Source organism: Aspergillus neoniger (genome assembly GCF_003184625.1).
Source record: "Aspergillus neoniger CBS 115656 unplaced genomic scaffold BO87scaffold_52, whole genome shotgun sequence".
Taxonomy (NCBI): Eukaryota; Fungi; Ascomycota; class Eurotiomycetes; order Eurotiales; family Aspergillaceae; genus Aspergillus; species Aspergillus neoniger.
Window position 1 is genome coordinate 34,798 of NW_020291180.1, and position 24,067 is coordinate 58,864.

The 24,067-nt window shown below is 49.8% G+C and overlaps 9 protein-coding genes across 9 annotated transcripts; 6 read left to right on the forward strand and 3 right to left on the reverse strand.

Annotated features, from left to right (window-relative positions):
- Positions 1-4: 4 nt before the first annotated feature.
- BO87DRAFT_380742 (GMC family oxidoreductase) lies at positions 5-2,354 on the reverse strand. The gene is made up of 3 exons (XM_025624364.1): positions 448-2,354; positions 226-389; positions 5-163 (listed from the first exon to the last, which is right to left on the reverse strand). The coding sequence occupies exons 1-3, from the start codon at positions 1,982-1,984 to the stop codon at positions 83-85; spliced, it is 1,782 nt and encodes a 593-aa protein (XP_025474678.1). The 5' UTR covers positions 1,985-2,354; the 3' UTR covers positions 5-82.
- Positions 2,355-3,007: 653 nt separating this feature from the next.
- BO87DRAFT_320341 (catalase) lies at positions 3,008-4,977 on the forward strand (the record flags this gene model as incomplete). The annotated part of the gene is made up of 7 exons (XM_025619892.1): positions 3,008-3,038; positions 3,086-3,215; positions 3,289-3,523; positions 3,602-3,694; positions 3,780-4,199; positions 4,276-4,360; positions 4,502-4,977. 7 exons carry the CDS (start codon positions 3,008-3,010, stop codon positions 4,975-4,977), a joined length of 1,470 nt encoding a protein of 489 aa, XP_025474679.1.
- Positions 4,978-8,114: 3,137 nt separating this feature from the next.
- On the forward strand, positions 8,115-9,701 carry BO87DRAFT_430735 (uncharacterized protein; the record flags this gene model as incomplete). Its single annotated transcript, XM_025627559.1, has 4 exons — positions 8,115-8,499; positions 8,560-8,846; positions 8,922-9,043; positions 9,113-9,701. The coding sequence occupies 4 exons, from the start codon at positions 8,115-8,117 to the stop codon at positions 9,699-9,701; spliced, it is 1,383 nt and encodes a 460-aa protein (XP_025474680.1).
- A 1,420-nt stretch (positions 9,702-11,121) lies between these two features.
- BO87DRAFT_449067 (uncharacterized protein) lies at positions 11,122-11,936 on the reverse strand (the record flags this gene model as incomplete). Its single annotated transcript, XM_025628329.1, has 1 exon — positions 11,122-11,936. The coding sequence occupies exon 1, from the start codon at positions 11,773-11,775 to the stop codon at positions 11,122-11,124; it is 654 nt and encodes a 217-aa protein (XP_025474681.1). The 5' UTR covers positions 11,776-11,936.
- A 995-nt stretch (positions 11,937-12,931) lies between these two features.
- BO87DRAFT_419806 (RmlC-like cupin) lies at positions 12,932-13,656 on the forward strand. The gene is made up of 4 exons (XM_025626963.1): positions 12,932-13,022; positions 13,081-13,149; positions 13,204-13,357; positions 13,421-13,656. Exons 1-4 carry the CDS (start codon positions 12,968-12,970, stop codon positions 13,536-13,538), a joined length of 396 nt encoding a protein of 131 aa, XP_025474682.1. The 5' UTR covers positions 12,932-12,967; the 3' UTR covers positions 13,539-13,656.
- A 1,595-nt stretch (positions 13,657-15,251) lies between these two features.
- On the forward strand, positions 15,252-16,408 carry BO87DRAFT_380747 (alpha/beta hydrolase; the record flags this gene model as incomplete). The annotated part of the gene is made up of 2 exons (XM_025624365.1): positions 15,252-16,001; positions 16,052-16,408. Exons 1-2 carry the CDS (start codon positions 15,591-15,593, stop codon positions 16,406-16,408), a joined length of 768 nt encoding a protein of 255 aa, XP_025474683.1. The 5' UTR covers positions 15,252-15,590.
- Positions 16,409-16,677: 269 nt separating this feature from the next.
- Positions 16,678-17,843, forward strand: BO87DRAFT_380748 (uncharacterized protein). The gene has a single exon (XM_025624366.1). The coding sequence runs from the start codon at positions 16,706-16,708 to the stop codon at positions 17,432-17,434; it is 729 nt and encodes a 242-aa protein (XP_025474684.1). The 5' UTR covers positions 16,678-16,705; the 3' UTR covers positions 17,435-17,843.
- Positions 17,844-18,816: 973 nt separating this feature from the next.
- On the forward strand, positions 18,817-20,381 carry BO87DRAFT_369441 (ankyrin repeat domain-containing protein; the record flags this gene model as incomplete). The annotated part of the gene is made up of 2 exons (XM_025621977.1): positions 18,817-19,910; positions 20,114-20,381. The coding sequence occupies 2 exons, from the start codon at positions 18,817-18,819 to the stop codon at positions 20,379-20,381; spliced, it is 1,362 nt and encodes a 453-aa protein (XP_025474685.1).
- Positions 20,382-20,533: 152 nt separating this feature from the next.
- Positions 20,534-23,035, reverse strand: BO87DRAFT_345155 (uracil transporter). Its single transcript, XM_025620852.1, has 9 exons — positions 22,778-23,035; positions 22,673-22,702; positions 22,553-22,620; positions 22,279-22,495; positions 21,869-22,214; positions 21,649-21,819; positions 21,277-21,596; positions 21,075-21,215; positions 20,534-21,017 (listed from the first exon to the last, which is right to left on the reverse strand). The coding sequence occupies exons 1-9, from the start codon at positions 22,851-22,853 to the stop codon at positions 20,722-20,724; spliced, it is 1,665 nt and encodes a 554-aa protein (XP_025474686.1). The 5' UTR covers positions 22,854-23,035; the 3' UTR covers positions 20,534-20,721.
- Between the last annotated feature and the right edge of the window lie 1,032 nt (positions 23,036-24,067).

A 24,067-nucleotide genomic window follows, 5' to 3' on the forward strand; every position in this document is an offset into this window, starting at 1 on the left:
CAGAAAGCTAACATGTCACCAATATCCAGTCATACAATCTCCCAAACCCCCAAGGAAATCCATATCCTACCACTCTAAGCACTTACAACCGACTCGGGACAAAGTACGGGATGTTCTTCGACTCGTACAGATCCTTGTGGTCGGCCTTGATGATATCCGCTCCCTAGGTGCTCGTTAGTCCTCATATCACAAAATAAGTGTTTCATGAGGGGAATGATCACTAACCTTTTCGCCAATCATGTACACGGAATTCTGGATTCGGCAGTCCGGAATCACAGGGATGATGGAGGCATCTGCAATGCGGAGATTGCGCACTCCGTGCACGCGGAGCTTCGAGTCGACCACACCCTGGTGGATGCTCTTGGAGAGACGGGCAGTGCCGCATGGGTCTAACATGCCATCATTAGTAATCACGGTTAATAGGAACGAAGTACTGTTGAGACTTACGGAATCCAGTCTGGCTGCGATCCAAAACAGCGCGCTTCATCTCGTCATCCGACTGAAGAGGCATCTTCCATGGGTACTCCGACAGGACGATATCCTTGAAGCCGGCACCGCTGGTCAGGAGGTCATAGGTCCATCTAACGCCCTCGCGCATAGCAAGGATATCGAGGTCATTGCCGAAGAAGTTGAGGTTGATGTTAGGTTGCACTAAGGGGTTCGAGTTGTTGAGCGTCACCTCACCCTCTGACAAAGGGCGCAGCAAATCGACAATCACAGTCATGTGGTTGCCCTCTTCCGGGACGGGATAGTGCCATTGGAAGGCGGTGCTGAACATGCCAACGAAGTCGAGCTCGAAGTGAGGTTGTCCTGCGGGTCCGAAGGGGTCCAGTCCGCCGTTGGCCGCCTTGGCTTCGCGGTAGGCGGGGTATTTCTCGAGGCGTTGGTCGATGCGAGGGAAGCCGACGAGTTCCAAGAGTCCGGAGCTGATGGGACCGGTCTTGTCTTTCTTGTACTGGGCGATGGCTGCGTTGTTGGTGGGGCCGGGGCGGAGAATGTGGTCTTCCAGACCGTAGCCGTCTTTGAGGCGGAGGACGAAGGGTACGATGGGGTGGTCGAGAAGATGCTGACCGACATGGGGAGATTCGACGATTGGAATGATGTTGTGTTTGGCTAGCTCTGCAGCGGGACCGATTCCACTCAACATCAGGAGCTTGGGGGTCTCGAATACACCCTGGGAGAGGATCACTTCGCGACTGGCGTAGACGCTGATCTCAGTATTGTAGGCTTCACTGACGACGGTCACTCCGGAGCAGACACGAGTGACGGGGTCGATGATCAGCTGCTTCGAGTGGGCTCCGTAGAGGATGGTCACGTTAGGCTTATCCTTCAGGTAGAGGAAGCTGCCTTGGCGCTGACCGTTATAGATGGTGTCCACGCAGTGGGTAAGACCGCGCATCTCACCGGAGTAGATATCCTCGGTCAGCTTCTCGCCCTTGGAGACCCACGCTTGGGTCAGTGCGTCACGGAAGGGCTGCATTTCGGGGACCAAGTCGGCATGGGCAATCTGGACGGGGCCTCCGGTGCCGATCTTGCTTAGCTCGGCAGGGTAGAGCTTCTCATCATCATGATAGGTTGCGCACTTGCGGAGATACTCGACGCAGTTATCCCAAGTCCAGTCATGGCCGCCAAAGGCTTCCCAGTCATCAAAGGTGGGCTTAGAGCCAGGAATCCAGGTGAAGTAATTGGCACAAGAACTTCCACCGAGAGCCTTGCCACGGGTGTTGGGCTTTTCGACACGCTCGTAGTCGTCGCGCTTGATCATAGTGGTCTTGTAGGCCCAATCATACTTACTTCCTCGGAGGTTGAAGGCCTTGGAGGGAGTGGTGATTTCGTCGACCTGGTCAGGGTTGGGAATACCGGCTTCGACGACCAGGACGCGAACATTGGGGTTTTCAGCGAGGCGACCAGCTACTGCATTGCCTGCCGTGCCACCACCGACGACGATGAAGTCGTATTCGTTGCCATTGGATACCATTGCCATGATGATGGATTGGGATTAAAAAAGATGAGATAGATGATGTTTATATGAGAGACTGTAGGAAAGAGTAGTAGAGATGCGATGAGATGAACTGTGATGATGCTGACGGAAAGAGAGCATCAACAAGCGATGCATCTATTGTATTTATATTCATCATCTTCGATCTTTTCATCGATGAAACTTTTTCTATGTCTGCCGACATCCGAGTCATCGCCGTATAGTCGATGCAGCTTTGGTGCCTGAGAGGGCTTAGTGGATTCGGCAGCGCCCGGTGAGGGGAGGCCCACCGTTCTACTGTAGCTGCGATGGCATTGTAGATCTGATCTCCAAAGGTCTAGGCGTTAAATCGTGTTTTGCTTGATCGATAATTTTTTTTTACCCCTCATGCGGGGACAATTCAAAGCAAGTTGAGTAGGGATATATTTTACTATGAGGGTAAAATAGCTGAACCCTGACCGGCAATGCGGCATCCACGGGACGAAGCTGTCAAAGTGTCAACTGGCATCACCACACCATATTCTTCCCATCCATGGTTATACGGTGTCAGATTATTCGAATGACATCTTCGAGACTATCAGCCACTGCGGTCCTCATTGCAATGACAGCATTGGAGAACAAGGAGAGGGGAACAAAAGCCTCTGAGGGGAAAACAAAACACATGCGAGGGGGAAACTCGGCCACCGGTCGGCAATGGCTCGGTCCGGGATTCGGCATTGGCTCGGTCACCACCAGCTGCAAAAAATACTCCTCAGTTTGGCCGGAAATAGATTCCTTGTCTTATACTTCCCCTCACCACTGTGTACACCGAGATACTCTGGCATTGAATTGGAGAATTGACTCGCATTGAGCGATTAAAGATGTCTATGTTGGCTGATTCACCATGGACGTCACACTCCGCGGCTGCTGGCAATATATATACGGGGTTACCAGAAACTGCTGGTCAAACAGATCAAGCACCTCAAGAATCATTATCAGCCTTTATATTTGAGCTTCAACGATAGTAGTCTGTCGAAACACCCTTTCGTCATGTCCAGACCTGTTTATACCCTGGCAGAAGGTCCCTTCCTCGATCCTACACCCAGTTCCATATTCTGACTCTGTTAGGCCAACCCATCCCTGACCCCTCCGTGAGCACTACGCTGCCCACAATTGGCGGTGGAGGCATCACAACCCTAGGAGACACTCTTCTCCTCGAGACTCTGGCTCACTTCAACCGTGAGCGGATCCCAGAAAGGTACCTGTTCCCTTCCTCCACCATCAACCCCCCTTTCCAGACCATCCTCATCTAACCAACCAAACCTCTGCAGGGTCGTCCACGCGAAAGCAGCCGGCGCATGGGGAGAATTCGAAGTGACAAACGACGTATCTTCCCTAACCTCTGCTAAGTTCCTCAACGGTATTGGAAAGAAAACCCCCGTTTTGTTTCGACTCAGCACGACGGGTGGTGAAAAGGGTAGTGCGGATACTGTGCGAGACGTGCGTGGATTTTCAGTCAAGTTCTTCACCGAAGAGGGGAACCATGATATTGTGGGAAACCATATCGTATGTATACCTACCTACCATTCTTTATATACTGGAAGGAAGGTTTCTAAGGACTTGTGTGCTAAATGATGCCAATAGCCTGTCTTCTTCGTCCGAGACCCTATCCGCTTCCCTTCCCTGAACAGAAGCCATAAACGGCACCCTGCCACGAATCGTCCAGATTGGACCATGGTATGTCCCTCACCCTCAGGCCATATATTTGCTATCCTACCTACCACATAGTATACTAACCAACTCACCTTCTGGGGTGACACAGTTCTGGGACTTCCACACCAACCAACCCGAAAGCGTCCACGCATTGCTCCATCTCTTCGGCTCTCGAGGCATTCCAGGCTCCATTCGATCCGTCACTGGCTTCGGCGTACACACATTCAAGCTCGTATCCCCCGATGGCACCTTCCGGTACTGCAAGTTCCATTTCCGGCCTGAGCTCGATGGAAAATACTTCTCCGGACAAGAAGCCGCCCGGATGGCTGGGGTGGATGCTGATTTCCATAACTTGGATTTGTGGGATGCTATTGCACGGGGACAGTATCCTGTTTGGAAGCTGTGTGTGCAGGTTATGGAGCCTGAGAGGGCGGAAGAATTCGGACGGGGACTATTTGATATCACAAAGGTTTGGTCGCATAAGGAGTTCCCACTCATTGAAGTGGGCAAGGTGACCTTGAATAAAAATGTGAGTTCTGTCTGTTTGCTATTTGGTGGCAGGTTTTTGGGAATGGGTGGAGTGTTGTGTGCTAACATAGTAACAGCCCGGAAATTACTTTGCCGAAATTGAACAGGCGGCGTTCTCGCCATCCAATATGGTGCCTGGGATTGCTAGCACGCCCGATCCCAGTAAGTTTGCATTGCGTCCTTGCTGTTTTGCGTTTCATTGATTGAAATTCTGTGTTGTTGGCCATGTCTCTCTCCCTTGGTTCATGCATACCAATCTTGCGAAGTTGTGTAACATGCACTGATATCCCTGGCTTTATGTAGTGTTACAAGCCCGCATGTTTGCCTACCCCGACGCTCAGCGCTACCGTCTTGGGGTTAATTACACCCAGCTCCCGCCCAATCGCGCTGTCTGTCCTGTCTACGCGCCGTTTGAGAGGGATGGCTTTGCCACAGTGACGAAGAACTATGGCGGGGATCCGAATTATGTGCGCAGCTCGCTTTCTCCCGGGATTGTGAGTCGAACTACCGCCCAGGTACGGCACGATGAGCGGATTCTATCGTTCGCGTTGGGTCAGAATGAGATCCCAGTGGATGAAGAAGATTTTGTACAGCCACGGGACCTCTGGAATAAGGTCTTTGATGAGACAGAAAGGCGAAAGTGGGTTGCAAATCTGGCTGAGACGCTGACTGGGGTTCCTGAGCCGCTGAAGGAGGCTGTGTTGAATATGTTTGGCAGAGTCGATTGTCGGTTGAGGGAGATGTTAGGGGCAAAGGTCAGGGACATTTCGCGACTGTAGAGGTGAAATGGTCATTATATTTGTCGATGTATGGGTTGCTGAGAATTCAGGGCAAGGGAAAATTGTATGTTGGATGGCTATCTATTCCTATTTCCAAAGACTTGTTAGCGTCTAATCTGAAATCTAATAAGGATCTAGGCCCAAGGCCAACTGCAGTAAAATTGCACATGGAAATTTGTTTCTGGTCTGTGAGGTTAAGCACGGTTAACCGGAAAAGGGTTTCCGTTAATCCCCCGTCTTTCAGAGCCACCCTAGAAAGCCTGGAAATCGCTTTGCTCTTGTTATGCGTCGGTGGCTGCTCGACAAATGCAAGAACTTGGCATGGAAAGACTGGGATAGAGTCTGCCAAGTCATGGGAAAGGAATCCACTTTGGAACTTGCCTGTTACTCAGCAGCGACAGTCCGTGAGCACCCCACGTGGTCTGATAGATTTCCTGGTTGCATATTTTCTGGCCTGATGACCCCCATGGGACGGCACGGTAAGCGCCCAAATAACAATGTGCACGAAGCCCCCAACAGGACTGCGGGGCAAACTGAAGTGACAGGTCCGACGGCCAGATCCGCAGTTCCGTCGGTGCAGAACTCATACGTGCTCGGTTGGTGATCTAGGGAATAAACATGGAGGTGATAAGCGAGGTGGGACTGGAGATGTTGGAAACGAGGATAACCGACGTGACCTTCGCGCTGGTATCGACGTTTAGCCGTATTTGGCTTTGCTGGTAGGATTGCAGACCATTATTAGTGCTTGAGCATTATAGGGACTAATTTGGTGGAGGAACGTAAGGGAGTCTCTTGCATATGCTAAGACGAAGCTGCTGCCGGGGTTTGGCTGTTTGGCTGTCGTGCGAGTCGATCGTCGTTGAATTGGGTTTGACCAGATACTTAAGATAAGCGGATTCAAATCAAGCTGATGTGCATACTTTCAGAGCCAAGTTTCTCGGGTATGAAGGTTTTATCGTCTAACACAACTCAATAATCCTAGTGATAGACAAAGAGGTATTTGGAGAAGCTGAAATAAGCGGAACCCTTTTCCCTGACGGGCAGGTCCCACGACTACAACTAGTGGCTTTGCGAACCATGGGTCTAGGGCCATTGAAGTTCCACTGATGACACAGCAGTGGCACAACGGTTAACCAGCTGCAGAAAATCTCTGAATCAGACGGGAGCCCTCCTTTTTTGTCATGTTGGGGTCTTTTTCTTTCTGTATTAGTTGCGATACAGCCTTTGGAAGAAGTTATGTAAGGGCGATGTTATACACATTGAAGCATGGACCATAATAGTCTGCGTACATGAAAATCCTTTTGCAAAACACCCATGCCGGATAGGCTTGGGCAAGAGCAGTAACCATAACAAGACCCTGCTATTGTTGGAACAATTAAGGTTGGAATATGACAGCTCATGAGAGACCAGCAGATATAATTAGGGCCAAAGAGTTAGCTCATTTCGATCGGAAATTCGCCCAGCCTCATAATCACGCAATTAGTCGTGCAATTGGAGGAAATCGGAATAATGGCGCAGGGTAGATTAAGCGAGCTCTCTAGTACGATTCCAACCGAGTAGCCAGTGCACCATCTCCGGCTATTGGCGATGGGCTGTCTATAGCTCGGAGTCTAATTATTTAGGCTCATGCGTTTTTAGCATACTATGGTCTTCACCGCAAAAGGCCCTCATCGGTAGAAGGGAACATTTTTCAAAGTGTTTACGAGGCAGGGAAGTTTGGTGAGGAGAGCTGAATAGCATCCTGGATAGCTGGAAAGAGAAGAAAAAGGTGGGACTGTGTCGGATGGCAGTCGGGATTCTCTCGGTCAACTCTCGTACCTTTTGCAACATAAAAGGCCTTCCGTGGAACCCTGGAATGGCGGAACATGATCGCAATTAAGTAACCAATACATAACAGATACGTACATGGGCTTTGACCGTTTAACTGCAAATGTTGGTTGGGTTTGAAAGGGAAGAGCGCCCTTCGATAAGCGCGTGCCACGACTTTCCGGCAATCTCGACACAACATGTGAAATGGATGGCAACAACAAATATCTGGGGCTACGGATACTATTTCCGCCAGGAGGATTTGAGGGACGAGCAGTGTGACCTTGGTTCGCCTTGGTTTGGTGAGACATAGCTCTTTCGCGTCCATATACAGTCCTTTGCTAACTAGATAGCGGCCACGGAAGCGCATGGAACGCAATCGTGGTACCGCTAGACCCCAACATCTTCCAAGCTCCATGCTTCTCCAGCCATATACTCCTTGACCACTGCGTTAGACACTTGAGCACACGGTCCTTACACATACCAGATGCTGCCCGAGACAAGATGATCTACGGAGCCGGACTCATGGGACCCAGTTGAAGTTTACATCTGGATCTGGTAGGGCCCAACGCAATGGCTCTGGAGGTACAAAAAGCATCCGGGACCGGACCGTCCACTGGACCCAGATCCCATTACCCAATAGGGTAACAGTATTCGGCCAATCAGAACCCCAGTGGATGGCTTTTAGGACTAGTCCGAGTGGTGAGGGTTGACTGGTGCGAACTCTTGAAGTCCCTCTCTGAGGCTGCAAAGGGACCCCCTCCCCGTCAGCTTGATCGTGAGACCCCAACAGCTGCATGTAATATGATCTTTTCAACCTTTCATTTCCCAATCTCAGACGATCTGCCGGCCAAGAAAGGCTAGTAAGTGTCCATCCCGCACTAATATTGGTCATTAAGCGCGTCCACATAACCGGGGGATGGCTGTCAGCCATATCTGAGCCCGGCCACCCAAGTCACGACAGTGTCCACTACGGGAAAAAGAGGGCAGGAGAGCATGCAACAGTACCTTAGGGTACCCTAATAATGTTTACTTTCGTTTCAGCTGCACAGGGATTCGGGCAGCACCCGATCCCCGGTCCACGAGAGATGGGCACGTAGTGTCGTTCACTGCTGTTAAAACCAGATCAAACCACGTCACCCCGTGCATTCGTTAATCCCGCCTCTACCCCCTTGTCAAAGCCTCAAGCCAACTCCCAATCACCTATCAACCTTTATTATGCCGAGAAAGCGACATTCAGCAGCAGCCTCCTCCTAGATTTATCTGGTTTTTACAGCCATCTGTTATCAGCTTTACACGGCATGACCTAGATACCCATCGAGAGCGCCACCATGAGCGAAGACCAAGACTCGGATTCAGCAACAACCGAGTACCAGTTTGTATTCGGTACAGACCAGCCAGGCGCCCGCAGCCATGCGATGCGACAGTTCTGGAGGAGGAGGCACCAGGCCCTCCAAAGTTCCCCCCAGACCACTCGACCTCAGCTTAGAACACTACTACCCAAGGACTATAGCTCCGAGAGCAGAGGATATCAACGGGATGCATCACAAGGTCAGACTCCAGATCCACCAGATGGGGAAGGTCAACCAGGCTCCGCCAACGCGAAAATTCCAGCTTCAAACGTCGAGTACGGGCAGCAGTCCTCGATCGCTCAAGGGCTGGGCCCCAAATTCCCGATAGATCTGTCGGCGAAAGACCAAGAAATCTTCGCGTCATGTGAGTACAATGCAGATAAAAATTATACTCTCCAGGCAACTGATGTTAAAGTCTGTTTAGGGCTCGATCTACATGCTAGTTTTGGCCCCGGCTTATCACAAAGTACCGGCTTCGACCCTGTACGTGATGTCTGGTTGCCTTTGGATCTATCGAATAGTGCCTCGTTTTGCGCCTTGATGGCTCATGCGGCAGCTCATGTCGCCCACCGTCAAGGCCAGACAAAGTCGATAGAATCGGAAAAGTTCAGGACCCTGGCTGTGGGAATCATCGCGAAATGGCTGGCCGACGAAAGAAGATCGACACAAGATGATACGATTACGGCTATTGCACGCCTTCTAATGTTCGAGGTGAGTATTTTCAGATTAAAGAACCTCCATTGCAACATCCACAATCCTCATCTGAGTTCACCGTCTGCGAACCAGAAATACTGGGCTATAGATGACCAATGGCGTGCCCATAAAAACGGCCTTGTCAGCGTTGTCAATGCAAGGAATGGGGTAGAGAATTTTCGCTCAAGTTGGCGTCTTCATATGGTTCTCTTCCTGTGAGTGTTCATGATGTTCATACTAATACGAACAGCCTTTGTGCGCTAATATAAACCTGAAATGCATAGGGCGTTCTCTCTGGCAGAGCCGTCAAGGAATTCATCCCCGGCGCATGTCTGGGAAATCTCAGAGTACTTTGTCCCCGCTACCGTGCATCCAGCAATCGACCTTCGACTACACCAGGTTAACCCGAAGGCCTCCCAAGGGCTGATTGCCTATCCTGATATCCATGAAACGATAACATTTCTTGCGAGTTCCTCAAACTTATCGGCAGACGCATCGCCGAATGTCCAAGATCACACACTCCTCTGCTTGTTCATACTTGCCGTGATGTTTCAAGAGTCACTCTACTCCTCATCGCCGGAACTTGGTCACTCCTTCACCGACAAATTGCCGGTACTAAATGAAGCTCTGTCTAAGAGCAAGACCATATGGAAACGCTCCTCGCAGGAGCTATATGAGTTTCTGATGGAGGATCATTTCAATCTCCTGCTCAGCCCCTCAGCTCGCAGTTTCATCACGAAGGTGGCCCAAAACCTGGTTTATTTGAATGAGTCTGCACAGGCAGCTGTCGCAAAATGCCTTCTCAATAAACTTCTCTGGCAGAGCCAGGACGTGAAGGCTGATTCAGATCTCCAAAGTGATGGAACGCTTTAATTATAAGTCGAGCGATATTCCACTCAATGGTACTGTCCAGGAGGCTATCGAGCAGCACTACGCTGAATGTGGTGTGATGTCTGTACTACATAGTATAGACAGCTGCTAGCAGATAACTTCTCGTTACATCATTTCGATCCTGAACTTCACTCTCCATCAGGTAAGGCCGTCATAACCATGACATCGACGTACACATCACTCAGGGAATAACAGGCCCTCAAGAGTAAATATTTCCTATACATTACCAGTCTGCGAGCTAAACTATGGCATCTTCGCTTCTAATAAGCAATAATCGTAGCAAATAGCTCCCTCGCACACGTTCTCCCTTACGTACTTTGAGACCAAAGCTGAACGCATCCCTTCAAAGGCGAGATCGCCACATCCCCCACACAACCTGCTCTATGCACAATGGTATCAACTTCTGAAATACCACAGAAAATACTCATGCCTTGCATATATCGACCCTTATCCTCGGGTCCGGATGATCTCTGTAAAATGCTTGTGTACATGTATGTCTCCGCCGAACCGGTCTTTTCCAATCATGGGCGAATATCAATGCCAAGAAACCCTGTCTCGCATACCGATGCATGTAAGGAGAGGCAAGCATGCAGGAACGCAAGATTCCAGTATTGCATGGTTAGGCTTCTAATAGATTGAGTTAGTACATAGTAACGGTGCAATCAAATATGTGATCTTCATGATTGATATGATTGATACCAACTTTCTGTAAACCTCTTAATCCAGAGCTACAAGCGCATAGCATAACAATATCCGTACCCAATCTTCACTTGGAACACACTTTTCAATACGCAATCTCCTGCTACAGCAGGTAAACAATCTTCCCTAATTAGAAGGGTTACTTCGGATCTGCCCACTGTAAGGATCGGAATATTCCCGAGCTTACTCCGACAGCGTTCCGAAGTTTCCCGATTCCGGTTCCGTGTCCGTATCCGTGTCCGACACTAAAATGCGCACTTTTTGTTATTGGTTAGGATTGATTTGGGGGCGGAAGAGGATTATATTTAGTGTAGTTTATTTATATTAAGCTAAAGTATTGATCTATATAGAGTTAGATGAAGGCCAATTTTTGAGTGTGTTGGTGGGGTGGGAGGGGGTTCACCGTAGTAGTGGGGGAATAGGTGTTGTTTTTACGGCTTGCGCGTTTGGGTGATGTTGAGTTTGGCTTCGCTTGTGGTGGACATCGAAGAGGAGATATTTGGTAGCAAGAAGGATGTATTGTTTTGATTGGACGAGAATAGACTCAATTGAAATACATGCAGATGACCATCCGGGTCGTTTGGGGATAATCACAATGTGATCAATCTGTGTAAAACTCAATCTCAACACATTTCTCTGTCCAACAACGACGCCCAGTCCTTATCACAAGTACAAAGATGCCAGGGGCCTTTAGATCCAAAGCTTACTCGGGCTTCTTCTTTGCAGGCCCTGCATAGTGAAGAATGCTGAATGCAAAGTTAGGGTGGTTGCTTAATAGCGTGCAAAAGCTGCCACTGCATCTGAGGATCTCGATGTGGTAGGCTGCGAAATGTGCAAGATAGGCGAACAATGGGTCGTTCTCCTTGAGCTTGGAAAGAGCGAACTGTGCAGCTGATGTTAAACCCACCGACACATGTATCCGGCTATCGCCCATCCCAGACATGATTTTCTTCATTTGTATGATTGCAAGGCTTGCTAATTCCGGGATACTGTGTCTGTCGCAAAACACGTAGAGCTGGATGTTGTCGGAAATAGAATTGGCTATTTTGCATTCAACGGATTCTTCATGGTTGGATGCGCACTTGATGTCACTCTTCATAAGATCCGCTTTTTCGGGGTATTCCCCTGTATATACCCACCCGACGAGAGCAGAGAGTGTGCTGGCCTCCGTATCCATGCAGACATAATCGTCTACTGCTTTTTCTATGTGAGATTTGTAGAGAGCACAACACTTGGACTTCAGGAGCCCTGTGTGAATTCTGAATTCTGAGTCGGAGCCCTTTGTTCCAAGAACAATGATATCGGTTTGGAAGATGTTCGTGAAAGTGCCAGTGGGTATAGATTCTAGGAGGTCCATGTGTTAGCCATCTTGTAACAGAGCGTACCGACTTTCCTTTGGGTTCAGGCCCGTCGAGAAGGTACACTGTCTGACCAAGCTTGATCTTTTTATCACCACCGTCTTCTGCGGATGTCCCTTTACGTTTTGTGGTGGTGGGCGGAGGCCTGCGCTTGCTCATGATGGAAGGTGAAGTTTGAATGAACCTTAAGGAGTAGTTTGAGAGATTTGATGCTAGATTAGCATGCGTAGAAGAAGGAGTAGGGAAGCTGGGAGTAGTGGCGAGCAAGATCTGAACTAAGAAGTTTAGTCCTCAACTATGAGAATTATACGCTCATTCACTGTCATCTGCTCATGAAGCATATCCAACCTTTTCTATTTCGCGGAAAATATGCTTGCCAATAACATTGCTGTCAAAATAATGCATCTTCACCTCTCATTCACTTTGGGCTTGCTGAGTCTGCTGGGCTGAGGCTGTGTTTACTCCAGCGGTGTCCTCTTGTATAGCAATTCTCTGGTTTTCCGTTTCTACAGCATCATGCCATTTGTCTGGCCTCTCTAATTCTGGAATTCACTTGAACCGGACGCAAGAACATGTTGTGTTGACATAACTGATGAGAATATGTACATCTGACTCAGCAGTGAGATGATTGCATAAATTGCCTATCGCCTCAGGCAGAAAGAGATATATTTCAACCTCAGGCCACACACTAGCCGGGCAAGGGCCTTGAACTACTTTTTGCATTTGTTCGTATTTGTGGGATCGCCTTCCACATGGTTGGTGACCTGCCTTGGTCCCACAAATGTGAACCGAGGTTCTTGGCACTTCCATTTGAGCGAGTCATAATCTCCTGCGAGTCCATTATGGTACAAATAAGCATCATATCAAAGCTTGGCGCTCAGTAGGTTTAGGCTTCCAGTTCGGGACGTGCAACCCTACCACTAACACCGAATTTTTTTAACCATCCCCTGTGTTGACATGAGTATGAGCTTAAATTCTGACTTGTACTCGGCCGAGTCATAGGCAGCAAGATACGTGGCTCTTGTATTTCTGCAGCCTGCTTGGATCGTCGAAATTGGCAGCCGGTGATGTCATGGCATTATTCAGCATGGTGGGGTTGCATCAATCCCCTTTTAAGCTCGTGTCGCAACTTCACGCAGGCTGCTTATTGAGAGCATTCTGTGTTTGCTTGAATGAGTAAAAGTATTCAAAATGGCCAACAATAAGGTTGATGTCACGAGATCCTCGGAGTTGGATGAGGCAACGGGTATGTCCAACTTTTCTCCAGGGAATAAGGATGGGATAATAACCAAAACAAATGATAGGTGGCCGGACGGAAGGAATGGTTCGAAAGGGAGCCATTGTCGACAAGTCAGATCAGTTGTGTGCACTAGGTTGGTTGAATTCCCTTCCATAGTTCAAACTGTTTCTAATACACCTTCTGCCAGTCATGTGCGCTGAGCCCCATTCCTGCTCGGCTGTTCACCATCACGGTGAGCAGGATACCGTGGTCTACGCCGCAAAGGGCCACGGTTCCATTGTATTCGATGGGGGAAAGCAGCGCAAAGACCTCTCCCCTGGTGACTTTGCTATCATTCCTGCGTAAGTAGTGCGGCCTCTACTTGATCGAGGACATGAACTGACCCCGGATCGACCTGTATGCAGTTACACTGAGCACCAGGAGATGAACCAATCAGACCAGGATGTCGAATGGGTTATCACCAGGGCAGGACGAAAGCCGATCACGGTGAACCTGGAAGGTTGGTCTAATACCTCTAGCTGAGGGCTGCACTTTACCGTGAATGCAACAAGTGTGTATTGTGTTAGTTGCCAAACATTAGCGAATGGTGTCATCTTTGCGTCTTCAGTTCTCTGTAGCAATCTGGACATCTCTATGTGACCTCGTTGATGGGCCACGTCAGCTCTGGGATCGTAAAAAGATTCTAACGTCGTGTCACACCCTGCTTACACGTAGATATCAATAAAAAAGACGGAATCCGCATGTAAATTTCAGTCTACTACGTACTTGAATCCCATGGCATTGGCCAGAATCCGCCCTTGCTGTCGAATGATTGGAACATACCCCTACTTCACCAGGGTCGTCCCAACAATAGACATCGTTATGATTTGCCTTCGAGGAAAGCTCCGGTGAGTCGGTGCAGGAAAGTGAATAGCAAGGTCGAGGGTGTCCCAGTAATCAGGTGACAACACATATCTTCAGGAGTCTATCAATGTTGGATTTATTTCAGAACTGCCTCTCCTGCTAATACTCTCAGGATGCTACTGTTGTACCCCAGATACTACATTTCTTTCTCTTTCATCGATCTAACTACCTGTTGATCCATTCTCATCATGATATGAGTACAAGTCATGATTATCTACACAAAACAACAATGTCTCCGACTAAGCAGCATGACTTCGCCATGCTCGATGACAGTGACAAGCCCAGAGAAGTCGAGATCTCCCACGGCTTCTTCAAGCCGGCTGGAGAATGTGGTGTACGAATGCAACCCTTATTATACCACATGCACAGCAGCGATAATTTGACTAATATTCAGAGGACGACCAAATAGTTAGGACAATTAGGCCAGACAAATATTGCCGAAGAAGGTCACTGTTTAACCTGCATCAGCTGTTTTCTAGGCATATACATCATGTACCACAATGCTCTCTGCTCCACCTTATGAGAAGGAGACTTTTATTGGGCCATTCACTAATATTTCCAAGAAGCACACTAACACAACCTTCGCCAAACAACCATATTGACGTTTAGATGAATGGCTATTGGCTGTTGACAACATGGCTATCCTGAGTTGCACTATGGTCACATTTTGAATATCCTATAAGCTAGAGTGGCTACGCCTGGTCTTCAATCATAACCTTCATCCACCTTTGTTTCCATCACCACACCGAGTTGACAAAGGATGAAATGATTTCTGTCAGATTTACTGGGAAGGTGCAATTGATGGCTAGAGAGCAGCAGAGATCAAATTATCGACAAAGTGATACCCAGCCTGCCAGATTCTGTGAAGCATCGTCTAAGGGCCTGGCCTATCAGACAAACAACTTACAATACACCATATCTGCATAACCGCTCAGCACATCAACCCATAGACGGCAGTCAACATATTGGCACGGTCTTTCCGGGAAGTCGAATGACCATGCCCTAGGAGACGAGTGTAAGCTTGACAACATCCAAGGCACAAGGCACTCTCTTACCCCTCTAATGGCAAGAGGGAGCAGCAAAGTCAATTTCGCCAAGACCATAAGCGCAACCGTCCTCGCTTACTGCTCAATTTGTGTGTTAATTTTACAACCCCCCAATTCCTATCATACGCCTAGGGCCATGCAGGCCACAGTATGGAGTTAAATGTCCCGTCCGGCATACCCGACTTTACCTATATGTCTGATTTACACGACCCTTCTGCTCGAGGGGTCGAAGAACGATAACCTTCCCTCGGCTGGCGGGATTTCCGAGTGGTTGGATCCACTTCGTTAACAAAACGGTTTGCGGATACTGGTGGTATAGCGCACCCGTGCACGCAACGGCATTGGACCGTTCGGTTTGCCAATGTCCAAGCGAGTGGGCTAAGACGGCTGACAGGTAGGCTAAGGACAGACCGGCCCAATTATGGGCTACCTCAATAATGGCATAGAACGCCGTTGCAACAGAGTGATTCGCGTTGAAGATCGCACCCCTTTACGGGTAATCTAGACTGAGGCGCGGGACACCTCGGTAAGTGGGAATTTTGCCCTCTACTTGAGACTTCCCCGGGGGCTTGAAACTGCAAACCAGTTAATCTTCTGGCACATCGCAATTATCTACATTCGCAAAATGGTATCTGTTCCAACCATTGTCCTGGTTCCTGGGGCGTGGTGCACCCCGATTGTCTATGATGCTCTGCGTGCTACTCTAACCTCGCGTGATTTACCTTCGATGGCCATTGCCCACCCCTCCATTGGTGCGGAGCCACCCTCGAAGACTCTGGCCGACGATGTTGCTCACTTGCGGTCCGAGCTAGTCTCGATGATCGACAAGGGGAAAGACATCATCTTAGTGCTACATTCATACGGTGGAGTTGTCGGGTCCGGGGCGGTCGAAGGGTTGGGCAAGGCAGAACGCGCGCAACAGGGAAAGCAGGGTGGGGTTGTCATGGTCGTGTACATGAGTGCATTTGCCATACCAAAGTGGAAGAGTCTCCTGGATATGCTGGGAGGCCGGTTCTTGCCGTTCATGAAAGCAGAGGTGAGTTCAATGACATCGTGAATTTGCGACTTTCACCTTACATGATTCAGGGTGATTACGTGCATTGCCTTGAAGGACCTGAATACGGTTTCCACGACATCTCACCTGTCGACCAGGAACTGTGGACATCCCGGTTGACTCACACTTCTATTGCTGTATTCTCCGGTGCCTCGACCTTTGAGCCTTGGCATGTCATGCCGACCGCCTACATTATCTGCGAGGAAGATCGGGCACTTCCGCCACATGTGCAGAAGCAGATGGCAGAAATGCTGAACACGAAGTGGATCTATAGATTGAAAAGCTCCCATTCGCCGTATCTGAGCATGCCAGACAAAGTGGCGGATATTCTGGAGGAACTCGCGGGCAAGACTTTGACTAGTGGTGCGGGAATCTCCGCCAATTTGTGAACTGCATAATTCTATAATACCTCTTTCCCAACATTATAAATAGGACGTAAGATCTGCCTGTCTCAGATTTCAATCACAGAGCCACCATCCTAGACATATAGAGGACACAAGACACATGAGTCATTTGCCTGCACAATGCCTCATCAGCCTCATCAGCACTACCCATGAACAACTCAGCCTCCGTGGGGCGCCAAGGCAAGGCTGCAGCAATCCTCGGAAAATTATAAATATAGAAAGATCCTCCAAAGTAATATCCAAGACTGTTATCTGTCTGGAACCATATCATCTACAATCATGATGCCACCTACAGCATCCCCTCTTCCTAATATTCATCTCCTCTGCATGGACGAAAAATACATCCGTGCCGTCGAATCTGTCTTATCGATAACCACCACATCTCCCCAATTTCCTAAGATCACCTTCCACAATTGTTCTCTCTCTTATATTTCCTCAAACATTCAATTCGATGTCATCGTCTCTCCAGCCAACTCCTACGGCCGGCTAGACGGTGGCTTCGACGACGCCATCTCACGTGCCTTTTCCCCAACGTCAGACTATCTCGCCTTGACTCGTCACGCGCAGCGTATTCTCTATCGAGATTATCGGGGCTACCTGCCTCCGGGATCATGTACGCTCATCTCTATCCCGGAGGAGTTTGACCCTCTATCAAAGAACGTTTGGGGAACAAGGTACTTGGCGCTCTGTCCGACCATGAGAGTGCCGCAGAATGTGCGCTGGGATCGGGAGATCGTATATGAGTGTATCTGGAGCTTGTTGTGCGCTATCGACAGACATAACTGTGATGCTGAGAGGACAGCAGACGGGGCAACGAGGATTGATAGTCTCTTGATGACCCCGTTTGCAACGGGGTGTGGGCTTGTCTCGCCTGAAAGGTGGGCCAGACAGATGATCCTCGCGCTGAATCATTACGTCGATGCGGTGCAGAATCCGGAGAAGTGGTCCAGTCTGGATCTGGGTCAGGCTATGGTGTATTCGAGTGAGGTGGCGAGGACTTGGGAGTTATAGTTGGATGTTGGGGGGTTTATATCTGACTCCTGAGAAGGCAATGGGTGATGAAGATGAGGAAGATACATTGTGTTTGAAAAGAAATATATTCGCACCCAGTTGGGGGCGTGTAACTGGAGACAAGATTTGACGAGAGGAAACTAATTAAGAACATGATTAGACAGACAAATTGTGTGTGCGGAGATGAGGTGTTCACACTTCGTTGATGCTGTATAGCTCGAGACAAGAATTGGAAAGAGGAAGCCGAATAGAGAACTACTTTGAAACGGACGATGACTTGTGTGTGGAGAGGAGGTGTTCCAACCTTTGTCATTCGTTGGAGACGTATACTCGAATGTTCTCATCGACAAGATAAACAGGACAATAAGATTGGGAATATATGGAGAGCAGCTCATTAGTTCGTGTGGACAATGCATCCGCTTTATAAGTGGAGTCTATCAGAAAGTATAAACACAAGAGATATTACTAAGAGAATGAGGAAGATGCACTGGGCCTGTGGGATCTGGATGTTCAGCCTTCGTCAGTGTATAAAGACATATCTGCTCAAATCAGCGGTCGATACTCTCTATCAGCACGCCTATTCTGGTGGTCCTACTTTATGGGAATTGCCATGACACTATAAAGGAGGTAACTTGGCATACTCTGAATACGAGAATGTCTGGCAATGTCTTGGAAGCAACACATCATACAAAATTAGCTGGATTCAGCACACTCAAATCATGAATAATGGCCTACTCTGAGGTCCAAATGGGGCCTTGTTATCGGCAGGTTCCTTTATCGATGCATGATCGACATGACCACCCTGATACAGATTTTGGAGACTCAAAGTTCAACAACACGAGGAGAAATCGACCTATAGAATCTCTGAGAGCGAGGATATGCTTCTACACGGAAGCCAACCACACATTGCTGGTGTCTCTTGGATACTGCCGATTATATCTGTCTCAGAATGCCAGCTACCACTGCCCTGGGTCCCTCAGAACTCAGTCAGGGTTGAGCCACGGATACCTCCATTAACTACCCCACAAATAATAGTTAACCCCAGTCCATTTACTTCATGCAACGACGAAGCTATCCCACCCCCTGTGCCATCATCACTCTTGGCAGCTCTCAAACTACCAACCCCAGACGCAACAGCGCATTTCCCCTTTCAAATATACACTTCCATCACGGCCACACCCAGAAAAATGTCCTCATACCCAAGCAATCCCAGTCGTCATTCAGTACCGTGTATACCCCCCTTCACAGCAACAATAACCTTACTCAAAGTACCCCTGTCCATATATATACCACTATGAATTTGATCCTCCCGGTAACACAAGCATCGAACGTTGCCATCACCAGTCTAGGAGCCACCACCGCCACCACCACCGTCGCCAACTATGCCTTGCACGCCTCGCCCCTTCAAGGCCCCCGTGCCCAACGCCAGCCCGGCTCTGGAAGCTGTGGCCGAGAAGCTTCGTGCCAGCGGCAGCAGAAGACTCCTCACGGCAGAAGGCATCAGATCACTCTCCACCTCGACGAAGAACCTCATTGACAATCTATATACCAACGTCCGCAAGAACTGCTGGGCAGACGCCATCTGCGAAACCCCAGCAAGCCTCCGCTCCGGTCGAATGGACCCCACTGGTAGATGGCACCTTCGTAACCCTCACGTCTCCGCCTACACCGACGACCTCTCCCACGCCATCCAACTCGGCGACATCGACGAAGTCGACTACCACCTGTCGTCCCGCAGGATGCCCCTCAACACCTGCGACCGCGAGGGCAACTCCCTCCTCCACCTAGCCCTAACCACCGGCCACTTGGGCATCGCCGATCTCCTCCTCGAGTGTGGCGCCAGCCCCCAGTACAGCTTCGACCCGGAAGTCCCTGAGCTCGACCAACTCTTCCAATGCCCCGACCGCGTTGCCCCCCAGCTCAGCTCCATTTGCGTCGACATCCTCCGGCTGCTGCTCAGATACGGTGCCCAAATCCGCCGATTCCCAACTCTCAACGTCCTCTTCGACTCCTCCGGGAACGCCCCAGAGCTCCTTCAGCTCCTTATCAAGAACCATCCGGATGTGCTCCACGAACGCTCCAAATCAGGCCACACCATCCTCCACTCGGCCGCCGCGTTCGGCACGCCCGAGGTATGCGACTTGCTGCTCGCTCGTGCTCCGCACCTCCGCACCACATACACAGACTGGGACGTGACGCCCCTGCACATGGCAATCCTGGAGAGAAATGAGCCGACAGCCTGCTTCCTCATCTCCGCCGATATGAGCCTGCAGACGCGCCACGGGTACGACCGCACCGAACTGTTCCTAGCAGCATGTATGGGTCTGCGTCGCGTCGTCAAATTACTACTATCTACTACGGCGTTCTTCGCGTATCCGCCGCAGAAGTGGGTTTCGGATGCCAAAGCTGCTGTCCGCGTCGCGCTGTACATGGGTAATACCGAGATTGTGGATATGATTAGACGGAATTTAGGATTGTATGTTGTTACCCTTCACCTAGCCCCCCTTTTCTGGAATGTATAAATAATATTGACTAATATATTGTTTGTGTGTGTAGATCATGGCGCTCATGCTTATCCCCGTTTCTTACATGTCCCCGGCCTACTCTGACCCCGAGTATTATTAACATTCGGGGGATTGAGACTAGGAGGTCGAGGAGTAGACGCGCTAGGAGTGTCAGGGATCATGCTCATACTCATCGGCCACAGCGGTCTGGTGAGGTTGGGTGGCAGAATGTGAATGGGAGTGGGAATGTCTCTGCTCCTGCTCATTCCCTCGCTACTGTAGCCAATTCGGGGACTGGTAATCCTCTGGACAGTGGCGAGAGCGTGAGCGATGCTATGAGTTTGGATGCCCAGGTTGATCGGTTTTTGAACAGTGTAGGTGGGAGTGGACAGGGTATGCTTGGGATTATGGATACGGTGGTGGAGAGTATTGAGGAGTTGTGAGTATGGCGGTGGGTGGTGGTGGTGGATGCATTGTTCGTCCGAGTCTGGTATGTGAAGAGGGTAGTTTTGAGTCATTCGTTTGAGATATCTAAAAGTATTGTTTCTTTTGTACTTGAAATTGGGATATTGCATGGTATTACAAGCTGTTTGATGGGGCGTTTCCTTACTACAGACAGCATGGTTCAATGTTACATTTCGGTAGATACTTTCCAGAACAGGCTCAATCATGACAAAAGTTCTATATTCATATCCAATTCAGAGCAGAGTAATATCTCCCTATTTGAATTACCTCCCAAGACATATCATATCATATCCATCAACCCTCACACATTTGTACAGATTATACATCCTTCTCCACGACCCCCTTCTCAACAACCACCTGCTGATGAGCCGCCACCGGCTCATCCGCACCCCCAAGCCCCGCCCCAGTCAGATAAAAGTCCTGCGGGTCCGTATCCTGGGCCGTCTGCTCCCACGACAACCCCTGCTTCTTGATCAATTTCTGGTTCTCCGTGGGCCAGAACGTGCAGATGATGTAGTACATCACGAAGGCGGTCGTGAAGGATAAAATCCACCCGAGATCGCCCATGCGGGTCGCGGTGGTGGAGACGCTGGCGCCGAGGGAGCCGACGAAGCCTATACAAGTATTTATTAATGACTTGGGTGTTATGGGAGATGAAGGGATAGACGTACCAGGGAATGGCAGCGCAATGGCAATGATGTACGCGATAACGGCTTGGACGTTCCACCCGCCGTAGTATCGGTAGTTTTTGTTGAGTTTCGTGCCGTCATACAGGGAAGAGAGGAAAATGTTGCCTTTGGCGAAGCAGAAGTCTATAATTCATTAGTATGTTTTGGTCATTTGGAGATGTAGAGGGAGGGAAGAGGGACGTACACTCGCACACCATGATGGCCACGACGGCACCCATGAACAACGCATATCCGGACAAAAAGTCCTCGAACTTCGTCGCCGACGTGAGAATCTCCCATGGCACAACGGCCCACGCGAGCGTCTGCACGATGTACTGTCCGCGACGCATGTTGATGAATCGGGGGAACAGCATGGAGGAATCCGCACCGAAGGAGATCATGTTGGCCGCGATGTTGGTTCCGAGGATCTGTACCAGCCAGGCAAAGGCCACGAGGAACACGGCAAATCGGGTCGTGCCGGACCAGTAATGGTCCAGGATGAATTCCATCATGTCCCATTGGTTCCTACTTAATTAGCAAAGATCGAAAATATTAGGTATTTGGCAGAATGGCGTACCAGATATCGGTGCCGTATTTGTTGTTGATGGCGGCGGTCGCCAGAATACCCAGACTCGCCGAGAGCGTCACCGCGATCGGGTTGGAGAGCAACTGGGTCCAGAGCGGGGCATTGCGAGATTTAGTCCAGCGGCAGTAGTCGGGTTGGTTGGTGATCAAAGTGGCCGTGTTACTGGTCTCATTAGTTTTATAATTCTCAAAGGTCCTGACGGATGGCTTACCCCAAGCCACTGTTGATTCCCGCAATAATCATCCAGGCGGTTGCTGTCGTGGATCGTGCCTCGGCCGTGTACATCGTCCCCAGCTGACCCTTAGTGTTGGCCATGGCGAAAATGAACAATCCGAACATGGCGGGCAGGGAAATGAAGGTCTTGAAGATGAAGAACTTGCGCAGCTGGTAGGGACGGAAATGGCAGAAAGGCAGATGCACCAGCCAGCAGAGGAAGAAGGCCAGCATCTTCTGCGTGGTGATACCTGCGCTGGATGGGATGTGGTTGGGGATGTCGGTATAGTGGTGACCGAAAATCGCCCGCAGGATGTTGTACATGTATTCGGCGCCAAAGTCCACTGCAAGGGTCAGAATGAGGCGTTCATCATTTGAAGCGATCCGTGACAAGCGACTGTCACATACTCTGAATGGCAAACCACACGATGGCCAGCACCGCTCGTGCACCGACAAAGTAGTAGCTCCCCCACATGCCAAACACGCTGCGCCCGACGCAGGGAAATCCAAGATGATATACACTGGCGGCGCGCGAGTTGAATGCCATGGCGACGGACGAGATGAGCTGGGAGACGAAGATGACGACAATCGACTGCCACCAGTTAAGACCGATGCCGATCATGGTCTACAGAATCAGTATGTCATCGAATTAAAAACGTAGCACAACGGGCCAAAAGCATACCGATCCCAAGGTCCAGTTGGTAAAAGAGATGGACCAGTAGAACGAGACATAGTTCCACCAGCGCCAGGCTGCATCATTAGCACTGGCATGAGCAGACACTGGGTCAAGTTCAAGACTTACTGCACTGCTCCGGAGGAGTGGGAAGCAGATCTGCAGAGAAGGTAAGTTCCAAGTCGCGTGCCGCGCGCAGCAGCTTTCATAGCTACTTGAATAGGGTTTGCCGACCTTCGTTGGACCAGCGCGAGTCCTGGCTGGATTCCAGCTCGAGGGCGGAGACCACCCGACTGCCAAACCTGGCCATGATGTTGAAACTATGGACCAGTAGGAAATACAGAGGACGCAGTGTATCGACCCCGGCCACCTAAAGATTGAAAAGAGGTCGCATGGTGCACGGCAGCTGCAGGATTTTATTCCGCGGGGGGCGTGGCGCCTGAGCACGCGGCGGGCAAAGATTTGCACCCACACTTTAACTGTGAAGTGATAAGAACAGCAACCAGTGGGGAATGCCTAGAGATAGTGGTGGAGAATTCTTATTTTTAACTATCTTATTGGTTATATGCCTCCCCTCCTTCACGCCGCTGGTGATAAGCTCTGAGATGGCTGGAACCGACCTTTGCTGGAAAGAGTATAGCAAGGGAGGGTAAGGTTGTAACCCTATTTATCTCGAGGGTTTATCTTAGTCACCCTCGTCCAATCACGGCATTTCCATGCTCCGACGCTATACCAAAAGGAGATGTCAGCCCCGTTCACGAGGCTGTTCGGGTCATCGTTGTTGCGAATTTTTCTCTTTCTTTCCCTTCTTTGCCCTTCTTTTCCTTTTCAACGAGGATCTCCCGGTCGTGGGTCTACAGTTTAATATTCCAGTGGGGACGGAGCAGTTGGGCTGGTTCCTCGGTGAATGGCCGAAGAAAAACGGCCATACCTGGATGAGAACATGCCATGCTGCAGGCTACTAAAAGTAGTGGCATGATGGGGGTCGGTGATAGGCTCGGCTGACGTTGAGATAAATACTATCTGGAGTGACACCTACCGGTTCAAGATACTAGCAGCAGCTAACAATGAACGGCGTCGAGCATGGAAGCTCTCGAAGCCTTGCTGGAACACCAGTTTTTTTTTTTTTTGGAACTCTGGCCAATATGGATGGGTGGATTAGTTGGTTCCTCGTCCACCAATCACTGTGGCTATAAAGGCTGTCGGTCAAATCTGCCGGACCAGACCAAAGGAGCAATGCAATGAATGGCTGGAGCCTAGAGCGGACGACGGAGGATTCATCCCCGATGGCAGGCGGGATAACCGCCGACTATCGCCAGTTTACACACAGACAGTTATCATATCAGCCGCGATATCAACACAACGGTCAACACTACAACCAGTATAGTTGTTACTGTCAATCAGATGCTGTTGGGTTCAAAATACTGCTGCTCATTGCATCTCTTTCGGCGTGATACTCCCTATCTAGTAATAACTGCCGACTGTAAAGGCAGACAGTCACTGACTGGCAGAGCCAACAGTGGC